At 46.4% G+C, this 11,205-nt stretch overlaps 2 protein-coding genes across 3 annotated transcripts; one reads left to right on the top strand and one right to left on the bottom strand.

Moving 5' to 3' along the window:
- Positions 1-207: 207 nt before the first annotated feature.
- Positions 208-5,459, bottom strand: syt8 (synaptotagmin VIII). The gene is made up of 9 exons (XM_061222089.1): positions 5,407-5,459; positions 4,637-4,796; positions 3,822-3,994; positions 3,111-3,194; positions 2,387-2,554; positions 1,423-1,590; positions 1,164-1,278; positions 907-1,040; positions 208-447 (listed from the first exon to the last, which is right to left on the bottom strand). The coding sequence occupies exons 2-9, from the start codon at positions 4,767-4,769 to the stop codon at positions 208-210; spliced, it is 1,215 nt and encodes a 404-aa protein (XP_061078073.1). The 5' UTR covers positions 4,770-4,796; positions 5,407-5,459.
- Positions 5,460-6,629: 1,170 nt separating this feature from the next.
- LOC133111745 (cytosolic 5'-nucleotidase 1A) lies at positions 6,630-11,205 on the top strand. 2 transcript variants are annotated; one of them, XM_061222309.1, is made up of 7 exons: positions 6,630-6,761; positions 7,097-7,216; positions 7,574-7,714; positions 8,613-8,745; positions 8,910-9,032; positions 9,139-9,302; positions 10,336-11,205. In XM_061222309.1, the coding sequence occupies exons 2-7, from the start codon at positions 7,178-7,180 to the stop codon at positions 10,606-10,608; spliced, it is 873 nt and encodes a 290-aa protein (XP_061078293.1). In that variant the 5' UTR covers positions 6,630-6,761; positions 7,097-7,177; the 3' UTR covers positions 10,609-11,205. The 2 variants fall into 2 exon arrangements, with proteins under 2 accessions (XP_061078293.1, XP_061078292.1); XM_061222308.1 differs by having other exon boundaries at positions 6,728-6,893.

Below are 11,205 nucleotides of genomic sequence, written 5' to 3'. Positions count from 1 at the left end.
TGGAGGCTTGCGTTCAGAAGATGGCGGTAAAAGATGGAGGCTTGCGTTCAGAAGATGGCGGTAAAAGATGGAGGCTTGCGTTCAGAAGATGGCGGTAAAAGATGGAGGCTTGCGTTCAGAAGATGGCGGTAAAAGATGGAGGCTTGCGTTCAGAAGATGGGAGGTTGGTTATCAGACGGTGGGGGTAAAAAGACTTGGCTCTGGCTCTCAGAAGGTTTTGTTGATGAAGGGGATGGCCAGGGAGCGCTTGAGCTGCAGGCTGGAGTCCACCTGCTCCGCGGACAGCAGCGTGTGCCACTGAGCCACGGGTCGGCGCGGGTTCGAGAGCATGTCGGCCCAGTGCCGCAGCTGGTTCCCCGACGCCCCACACCCCAGCAGCACCTTCCCCATGGCCTCGTTTGGGCTCATCTTGTCGTGGTCCCACACCGCCACCACCAGCTGGACCTGCTGCAGGGGCATGAGGACAGCGACGAGGAGTATTAGCCAAGTATTAATGGCTGTAACATGGCTGCCACCTTTGATAAAATAAAGGCGAAATAAGTCAATAAATGATTGCCATGATACTGCCACGAATGCTTGCAAGCGTCTTAATCAATCGATCTTAATCATTCTCTAAACCTCTTCAGATGGGTTTATAAAATTTGCAGTATTTAGTCAACTGAAAAGACATACATTGTCTTGTGATAAGACCATTTAAAAAAATACCACCCATTTTTCACAACTATTCAGGATGAAATTCTGGTCTTTCTTTAATTGTAAGTTTTGATTTGTAATAACCTACATCTAAAGAGATAAAGCATTTCAGCAAATATTTATTTGACCCAGACCTGATGACTTAGCCTTGGGTTCCCATCATCATTATCACCATCATCATCATCATTATCATGCCACTACAGTCCTACTTGCCTGAATTTGGTGAAACGCCACATTGAAGGAAAACGTTTCGTTGAAGTAGGGATTCAGTGTGTTCTTCCTCACTGAAGTCTTATTCTTCTTCCACTTCCTATTGCCCAAGATCAGCTGCACTTTCACATACGGATCTGTAACGGAGTCGAGGGTAAAAAAACAATTGTACATTTGTATCACCCTTCAGAACCTTCTTGTTATTTTTTTGACCACCTGTGTGTCTACCTGTATCTACCTGTCCCTGGTCCTCCACCCACCTGCCAGGCTGTTCTGGTCCATTTTCTTCAGGTTCCTGGCCTCCAGGATCACCACGCTCAGTTTCTTAGCTGCAGGAACGTAGCGTAGGGAGAAGCAGACCTCACCCAGACTCTCCTGCACAGAGACCATAGATACCAGAACAGGACTGAGAGAGTGCTGATGTTATTCAAGCTCTCTTGCATAGAGAACAGATATCAGAACAGAAGTGAGAGAAAGGTGATGTCACTCAAGCTCTCCTGCACAGAGGCCCGTCGTTACCTCGAAAGCGGACGCCTCTCTCAGATCTCTCCACTCCTCGATGACGTGGTTCCAGTCAACCTCACCCAGTGGGAGCCGCAGCTCCCCGATGATGTCGTGTTTGGTGAACCTGTTAAAGTCAAACACCTGCAGAACCAGGGTGGACCTGCCCAGCTCCGCCTGAGGGACCTGCACATACACACACACACACAGACACACACACGCACACACATACACACGCACACACACACGCACACACACATACACACACACACGCACACATACACACACACACACACACACACGCACACACATACACACACACACACATACACACACACACGCACACACACATGCACGCACAGATACACACACATACACACATACACACATACACACACACAAGCACACACACGCACACACACACACACATACACACATACACACACATGCACACATGTACACACACACACACACATGCACACACACATGCACACACACATGCACACATGCACACACGCACACACACACACGCACACACACATGCACACACACACAATGAGTGATCTGATCACAGGACACACACACTGAGCAAACCTGTGCACACACACACGCACACACACAATGAGTGACCTAAACACACACACACACACACACACACATACACTGAGTTACCTGCACACATACACACAGACACACACACACTGAGCAACCTGCGCACACACACACACACACACACACACACAGGACACACATACTCTGAGCAACCTGAACATAGGACACACACACTGAGCAACCTGCAAACACACACACACACACACACTGAGTGACCTGTACACAGGACATAACCCCCAAAGGAGGAAACCTCTGAAACACACAACCCACACCGCCACGAGGAAACTGCACCAGCCAACACCGCGGCCCTCCATGACTGGCATTTGAGACCCCTGCTCTGTATCGGAGCTGAACCACCTGAACACCACACCTGGAATGTGAAATGTTCGTTGAACGCTGGGTTGAGTGTGCTCCTGAACACTTTGGTCTCGTAGGTCTTGGTGTTGCTGGGAAGGATGTAGAGTCGGACATAAGGGTCCGACGTTCCCCCGAGGTCCATCGCTTTTAATCCGGACGCTTCCATCACGCCCACGGTGACCTATCAGGAACAGAGCCCACTGTCAGTGACTGGACAGCTGACAAGCCCAGCCAATCAGATTAGGTCATGGAACATGGAACATGGTACAAAGACAGCAACCAATATACACACTGGAGGATTCAGAATAGCAAATACTATCTATATACGCACATTCAATTATATGCAAGCAGAAAGTGTCAGGGACAGATGAGCCATTTTAAAGAAGATATCATGGAAGAGTTGGTAAAAATCCCAGCGTTTTTTCCACATACTGTACTGTGTTGTATAGTTTACAGCAGGGCTAACCCTGTTCCTGGATATCTAACTTCCTGTCAGTTTTCATTTCAACCCTAACTTGGCACACCTGATTCTACCAATTAGCAGCTGAACAAGATATTTGTTGAAGGAGCTGTGCTTTGTTCAGGTTAAATTGAAAACCTACAGGAGGGTAGATCTCCAGGAACAGGGTTGGGCAGGCCTGGTTTACAGTAGATGATCAGAGACCAAGGATGATGTCCACACTGGACCATAGTTGATTGGCAGGTAGAGTATATCGCCATGGTGACACCAAACCCACCTCAGCGCTCTGTGGACTGAACTCCAGTGAGTACAGCAGCCTTCCCCTGGGCTCCTCAGTCGAGTCCTCAATCTCCGGCTGGACCTACCAATCACAAGCACCGTCAAACACCAGACCAGCCAATCACACGCACCGTCGAACACCAGACCAGCCAATCACAGGCACCATCAAACACCAGACCAGCCAATCACATACACCATCAAACACTAGACCAGCCAATCACAGGAACCGTCAAAAACCAGACCAGCCAATCACAGGAACCGTCAAACACCAGACCAGCCTTCCTGAATTGAGTCAAACTCTCACCTCATTGGAAAAAATTGGAAATGTAGTCTTATTCAGCAAAAAAGTAAAAAAGAATTTCGACAATTTAAGCCTAGACCAACACTAGATTTCAATCTGTGCCTCTTGACATTATTGGCATTTGGCAGACACTCTTATCCAGAGCGACATACAGTTGATTAGACTAAGCAGGAGACAATCCTCCCCTGGAGCAATGCAGGGTTAAGGGCCTTGCTCAAGGGCCCGACGGCTGTGCGGATCTTGTAGTGGCTACACCGGGATTTGAACCACCGACAATGCGTGTCCCAGTCATAAATATAACAAATTGACATATTCATTTTTGCAGTGCATGAAGTATAAAGGGTGGGCATTACATGACACAGCCCTGAACAGAAACCCTTCAGGTTGACAGTGTGCTGTTAATCGTACTAGTTCAGGGGAGGGGGCGGCGTTCACATCGACCAGGCTCATCTGCTGTTCCGGTTTCTTCTTCTGCTTCTTCTTCTTGTCACTGCAGCAGCATTTCACACAGATGCACAGAACACAGACCAGGACCAGCAGCAGGATCAGAACCAAAATGGCGTACACGGCCCACAGTGGCACTGCCAGAAACAGAGAGACGTTAGCCCCGCCTTACCCGAAATGAACACTGCAGTTAGCCACAATACCCCAATAACCCCAGTTATGTTATTTAAACATTATTTAACCAGGAAAACCCCACTGAGATAAAAATCTCTTTTGCGAGGGGGACCTGCCTTGAAACAAATTGGACAAAATTTTAACACATCAAATGAGACAGATGTAACGGTAATTAAACGTAGAGCAATACCTGCAGTAGATAATTTGCCCTTATATACCGCTTTTCTAGACACTGAAAGTGTTTTACATTGATGAGGGGGAAACTAGGCTTAGCCGCGACTGTAGCACCCACCCGGGTGAGGCATGGGCGGCCATTTTGCGCCAGCTACGCGGCGTTAGCAACAATAGCTGTGCATTACCTGCAGCGGCACAAGCGTTAATTCAGAACGTGGGGCAAGAGCGCACCCGAGCGGATGCAGCGGAGAGAGTGGCGTGTGCGGCGTGTAAACCGAGAGGCGCGTTATGTGCCGTCGGAGCGGAATATGAGACGCGGCGTGGAACAGGTGCCGCTGCAGGGCTTGGCGGTGAGGCAGCCCACGGGGGCCTGGGCGGGTGGCGAGAGGGCGTCGTGAGGCACCCGCAGACAGACAGACACAGACACTCACGGGGGATCCCGTCCAGCAGCTGTGTCAGAAAGCCCGGGGGGGCAGTGGTGGTGCTGTTAGAGGCGGGGGTTGGGGTGGGGGGCCCGGTAAAACCGGCTCCGTGGGGAGACGGCTCAGAGGTTTCCTCAGACATGTTTTCTGTGGGCTGAGACTGAGATGCCTGAAATTAGGCAGACACAAACACAAAGTATATTACATAGAGTATAATGAATAATTCAGAACAAATTATTATGAATCAAAACGTGATTATCACCAGACTAAGTAATTAATTTATAAATAGAATAATTATTCATAGCCCCTCCGAATTCATAATTATGATGGAAGATTAATTATGTTAGTCTGTGTTTATTTAAGTTGTGGCAAATTTGAATGCTGTCATAAATCAAGTTAATAGTTATTATCCAGTGAGACCAATATCACAGCAATTACAGTATCCAATAATGCCCTCTGCTGGTCAGAGTCAATAATATACATCTGACGGTAGTCCCGGTGTGGGCAGATTATATAAATACTGTACTTTCCTTTGAGAAACTCACACATGAACACCATTACATAAATACTTTCTAAAAGAAGCACACCATCTTGGCTATAACTGTCTTACAACAGCGCCTAAAATCGACAGTGAAAGTATCAAGTATGAAATGTTTGTGCGAAGTGATAGAACCTCAGACAAGGCAGATATTAGGCAGCTAACTGACCAGAAACGCCTGCAATGCCGAAGTGGAATAAACAGTGCAGCCGGGGTATGAGCAGGAGTACGGTCGTCCTACCTTCCTTCCCCAGGAGAGAAGCGCCCGCGCTCAGCTGCAGGAGTACGCTGCTCTCCGGGAGAGACGCAGAGCCACCCGTGACGCAGCTCATCCACCCTGCAGGCACACTGTGCACAGGAGCAGCAGGCCCAGCACCATGGTGCTATATCCACTCAAGCACAGGCTCCCCGCTCTCCTAGAACAATGGTACTGCTGTTAAATAAAAAAGGGACTTGGTGTGAAAAGAAATGGTCAAGTTCTCTGCGTCAGGGAAGTAGACATCACACACAAGAAGAGCAAAAAGACAAGATGTACAGTTCTGTATTTCTTAACTAGGATAACAACACTCACCCTGAGTACATACAGAATGTAAACATGAAGGTTTACTTGACTGGAGAAAGGCGAAAAAAACTAGTTCAGGGGCTTCAGTGTGTGCAGAGACATCCACTGCTGTTTATTCTGCCAGCGAGGAGCTACCTCTTTACTTACAATAACAACTGCTGTTGCTAAAATGCCACTCAATGCCATACGTTACATTAGATTTACAAATGTCATTGTATGGCATGACAAAGTCAATTCATATTTGTGTTACAAAAAATATATTTCTAATACCTTTAAAGTGAAATACTTGAGATTCAGAGGAATATTCATATAAAATCATTAGGAGTCAGGGGGGCTGGTCACTGACCACAGGAAGAGACTGAAGACATTGAGAAGCTCCACTGACTTGGAGGTTTGATGGGATTTAGATTTTATTAGGAACCCTATAAGCTACTGTTCTGTGGGTCCACATATAACACAAATACATTTATACAAATGCTAAACAAAATAAGTAATAAAAAATAAAAAAAGTACTCAAACCAACAATGTCTGCAACAATTATTTGAACCAATATTACATATTAATATGCAGTCTAATGGACATACGATACTGTGCAAAGATCAGAGACCACCCTTTTTTATTGACTTCCCAATGAAACCAGCTATTAAGTGCAAGGTATTTATCTTTCAGTTTCAGAAAATAATGCAGCAAACATTAACAGAATACAAAACACTAAATTACACAGAAACCTCTACATCATACATCTCCAGAGGTCAGTCTTATTCAACACATTCAATGATTCTGAGGTCAGGATTGAGAGAAACAATTGTGGATTTCTTCAGATCGTCTCTCAAAGGTCTGAAATCCCTTGGTCTGGTAACAAAAATAATTGTTTCTTAAGTCATGATTTTGATTAAGTGACAGGTTTTTCGAATGTGAACTGCCCACTTCTGCCCACTTCTTTCCTCCAGTAGGTGGCAGTACCTGTGCAAAATTGCAGTGCATTTGAATGACCCCTCTCACCGAGGAAGAAGCCATTCGAGGGAGACTGAAAGGTTCTTACGCAGCGCAAGAAAATACAATATGTGACCGACTGATCTTTGTTAACAAGCTAACTTTGCTCCTTATTTCAACCGAAAATTGCACTCTCTTATCGCGACGATTTGCTTTGGAGGATGACTTGCAATGTAATTAGCGATAACTTGACAACATAAATGTCCTTTGACAGACAACTCCCATTTCCTTAGTCCCATGTGACATTGCATAAGATATAAATTAAATCGATTCAACTACGATAGTCTTCGTGTAGTGGAAACGCGTTTGCTTTTCAGAAGTTAGCTTGCAAGCAATAACGAGTGCAATGGTCATTACATTTATTTTATTTTGATAGATCGGGCGATGTCACTGGTTCACTGATTGGTTGAAGGATCGCTTGGCTTCGTTTTCTAAACTTCCGTGGTAAACGTCTCCAATGGAGGCAAACATCGTTTTTAACGCAAGGGTGAAACGGGTGAGTCCGCTTAACGTCAATGCATGCATCACTTTCATAACAGATCCTCACAGCACATGCATGACTATGTTACTGCATGTGATACTGTACTGGAAGGTCGCAATATTTTTATTCTGTTTACATTTTGTTGGTAATTACCAACAGAGTTGTGTCTATCAATTGGTTTTCAATTCAGGAAATATAATTTTAAATTACTGTGTTCTATTGGGGCTTTCCCGATTAATTAACTGCATTTAAATAAGGTTTCAAGTTTCATTAAAGGCGGTTAATTATTAAGTTTTGATGTTGCTATAGTTGCTCTTTAGGTTGAATAAGATGCTTTAGAGACGTGAACATCGTCCGTTGCACTCCCAACAGAAAGACTCTTCGCGGGCAGTGGTCATCGCAGTAACTGACAGCTCTGTCTTTGACCTGGAGGAAGAGGAGGGGCCCGAAACAGATTCCGCGGCCAATGAGAATGAGCCTTTTAAAATGGGGGCAGCCATCCCCTTTATGAAGGTATGCAGTTTGTCGGGTCTGTGTGCAAAGCATTTTCTTTTTCCATCGGGTGACTTGAGTGTGTATGAATAATTCAGAACCACCCTAGATTATTTTTAGTGATAATAAAAACACTTCAGTCAGTTTGGGGAGTGTTGTTATTATTAAGGTAACATGGGGAAGAAAGCATAACATTTGCCAATTAGCAGAATTTAATTTCATTGCCTAAAATGACTCATCTTGCTGACCACCAAATGTCAAAAGTGTGACCTCAATGATGATAGTCAAAATAAGTGACTGTATTACACCACATCCCGTCATGTGGCTAAATTAAGGATGCAGAACTGGCTGGGGTTTGCTTTTGGTCGCCTTGAACACTTCCTTTACTCTAAACGGTTTGAATCATTTAAAAACAACCTTCAGGGTCCCTTTTCCCTCGTGCGAGGGCCGTGCTAGGGTCTCTGTGGTGTCACCAGATGCAGAGTGAAGCTTTGGACCATCATGGGCAGCCATGAAGAACCAGCGGTTTGCAGCGGTGAGAGAAACTGTCTTCAAAGGAACCGATGCACTCTTACCCCACGCAGCCTGCATCTCTTCATCACGCCATCTTGGGTGGAAGTAACAGATCAGGCGCGAAGACAGAGCAAATGTCAAAGAACGACGTGTTCACAAAGTAGGGCGATACAAAGGTCACAGTCACCCTACTGGCGGCCATATTAACATCGCTCTGAAACTGGAAGGTCAGCCCATTTCAGTTTGAACGTCAGTTGAACTTGGAACATAGCCCTGCGGGTAAAAAGTCAAAAACACGGTCTGGGTAACAGAGACAGGGTAACAGCGACTGACTGATAGATGAATCAGTGTCGCATTTTACATGTCCGGTGTCTGGGTATTTCAACCCAGTTTCCCCTCTCTGCAGGCAGTGCAGGGAGTGAATGAGGCTCTACTGGAGATGGACGCAGAGGAAACCCTGCTGTTTGACCCGATTCTCCTCTCCAAAAACCACAGCCCCCACTTCCGCTCGAGGATCGAGTGCAGCGCAGTGCATTATGGTAAGAATCGTTTGTGGAAGACGGCACGTTCGCACCTGCCACTGGGTTAATGCAGCCTGAGAGGCAAACTATTTTAGTGCGGTTCATGTTTCGTTTCAAGATTTTGTCCCATCTTTCTTATCTTAGTTTATTACAAATGTTGTATGACGTTGTTCTCCCACGAGGTCTCGAGATTAGCCGATTCTGCTTTTGCGGCCCGGACGATTTCGCCGAATCCCTGCAGTCGAACGGCGCCAAGCTGTTCCTGTCAGCAGGCCGGGATGAGGTCTACCAGGTCTGGGAAAAAGGTATGTGTGCTACCCTCAGCTGAATGCTGAATGACCGTAGGTGCAGAGGATCCAGAGAGTGTGTGTGTGTGTGTGTGTGGAACCTGAGGTTCTGTGTCCTGTTCAGGTATTCCAGCAGCGCTGCTGTACCCACAGGATATCCCAGAATCCCCTGAGCCACTCAGGGTTCTGTTCATGGGGGATGTACTGGGCCTGGGCGACGACGCGGCACCGCTTCTGACAGAACTGGGCTTCAGCGACACCCAGCTACAGCACATTACAGCTGTAAAGGTAACCCTGAATTAGCAATCCCTCCTCAGTGTTAGGTTAACTGCATTACTCTGGATTCCTTACTCAGCGCTAGGCTAACTACTTTACCCAGCATTCCCTCCTCAGTGCTGGGCTAACTACATTACCCAGCATTCCCTCCTCAGCGCTGGGCTAACTACATTACCTAGCATTCCCTTCTCAGCGCTTGGTTAACTACATTACCTAGCATTCCCTTCTTAGCGCTTGGTTAACTGCATTACCCAGCATTCCCTTCTTAGCGCTTGGTTAACTGCATTACCCAGCATTCTCTCCTAAGCACTGGACTAACTGCATGACATTACTGTAGCTGACACTCTGATGCACAGTAATTAAAGTCTGGTTCAGACCAAAAAGTAATCACCGGAGGCCATGGCTGCATTCAGTTATAATTATAATTTACAAATTTATTTTTGTAGGATGAGTTCTGGAGGTTTGGGAATAATTCATGAGCACATGTTGAGGGATGGGAGAGGGGATCAACTTTGTCAGATACTGATACTGTAGCCGACATTTGTTTGTTTGTGTTTTTAGGTGAGGTTTAAGAAATCCTCACTAGTGTTTTATTTGACTGACTGGTGTGTTTTTATCACTAAAAATAAGCTAGGGTGGTTATGAGTTATTCATGAATATTCCAAAGTCATCTGAAGGAAAAACAAAATGCTTGTTGCATGTCACAAGTGTAGTTGTGAAATAGTGGAATAGTAGAAAGTGGAATCGAACCCAGCCCAACGCAGCATGCTCTGTAGTTACATACAAATCTCTGTGTGGCCAGGGGTTCGAGCTCTACCATAATAGCTATCTGTACTCGACTTGTAAGCCACTTTGCCTTTGACCTCTCTGAATAAAAACAAACATGTTGACTGTCCTTTTGAAAGATCATTCAGACCAACAAAATGGATTCATAACATTTTAAGGAGACATTTTGTATGTATTCATATAAACCGTGAACTACCCCGAGTTTGAAAACGTGGGGCACACACACCTGTTTATGTACATATGTGTTTTTGTTTGTAAGGGTGCCATGGGGGACTTTGCGGCCCGCGTGGGGGAAATGAGGAGCAGATTCAGGCAGGGCCACAGCCCTCTCTGTGCCTACCTGCTTCTGGCGTGGGGCCCCAGGGACGTGTGTGCGGACGCCCTGAAGACGCTGCGCGGCTGGGGCCTGGAGGCGGACGAGGCCTTCTGCCTGGCCGGGGCCCCCAGGGGCCCCATTCTGGCCCAGATACGGCCCCACGTCCTGCTGGACCTCGGACTGCAGGGCCCACACACCCTTCCTGCGGATGGCTGAAAGGGTCGTCCGTCAGACGAACTGGGTCGCGTCTTGTCCGTCTTCCCTTTATTCTGAGGTTCCACCAGCAGGAACCTGAGGTCAATAAACTGCTTTTCTTTCTGCAATTCATAGAATTTAGTACGGATATGTATACGTAGGTCAGTCTAAACTTCAGTTACTTGCTTTTCATCGTCTACCAGGGATAAACGCATTCTTTAACAGATCGGACAGCCAGCCATACATATGATAACACCTCTCCTCTCTAATGCAATCCCGATAGCCTTCATGCGTTTCTCCACGTGGGACTCTCTGACTCCAGGGCTGGGCAGGAGCTGAGAAGGAAGGAAGGAAGGGAAGGCTGGTTGACCAACACCTGTGTGGCGATGAAGGGAGTGTTGACCGTCCAGGTTCCTTGAATTCTGGGAACTCTGTTTCAGGGCCACTCTCAGGGTTTCAAAAGTAAACTTGTCACCAGATCAAACTACTTCACTGAAGTTGCTTGCATTGCGACCGTTGGTGTGTTGTTACATTGCCACATGAATGTTGATATTTTCGCATGCATTTCTTTAAAAGAAAATGGTTTGTCTGGCACTTAAATTTGTGTGTTTTATTGTG

The sequence above is a fragment of the Conger conger genome, chromosome 15 (genome assembly GCF_963514075.1).
Source record: "Conger conger chromosome 15, fConCon1.1, whole genome shotgun sequence".
In the NCBI taxonomy this organism is placed as follows: Eukaryota; Metazoa; Chordata; class Actinopteri; order Anguilliformes; family Congridae; genus Conger; species Conger conger.
Note: the sequence above shows the minus strand (reverse complement) of the source record. Positions and strands in the feature narration are given on the sequence as shown.

Bases quoted from the DNA above. Each gene is read 5' to 3' on its own strand.
- syt8 (XM_061222089.1), bottom strand. From the start codon at position 4,769: ATGTCTGAGGAAACCTCTGAGCCGTCTCCCCACGGAGCCGGTTTTACC. The intron at 1,041-1,163 runs GTGGGTGGAGGA...ACTCCGTTACAG, and splicing joins GGACCAGAACAGCCTGGCAG to ATCCGTATGTGAAAGTGCAG. The intron at 448-906 runs GCAAGTAGGACT...ATGCCCCTGCAG, and splicing joins TGGCGTTTCACCAAATTCAG to CAGGTCCAGCTGGTGGTGGC.
- LOC133111745 (XM_061222309.1), top strand. From the start codon at position 7,178: ATGGAGGCAAACATCGTTTTTAACGCAAGGGTGAAACGG. The intron at 7,217-7,573 runs GTGAGTCCGCTT...CACTCCCAACAG, and splicing joins TTAACGCAAGGGTGAAACGG to AAAGACTCTTCGCGGGCAGT. The intron at 8,746-8,909 runs GTAAGAATCGTT...TTCTCCCACGAG, and splicing joins GTGCAGCGCAGTGCATTATG to GTCTCGAGATTAGCCGATTC.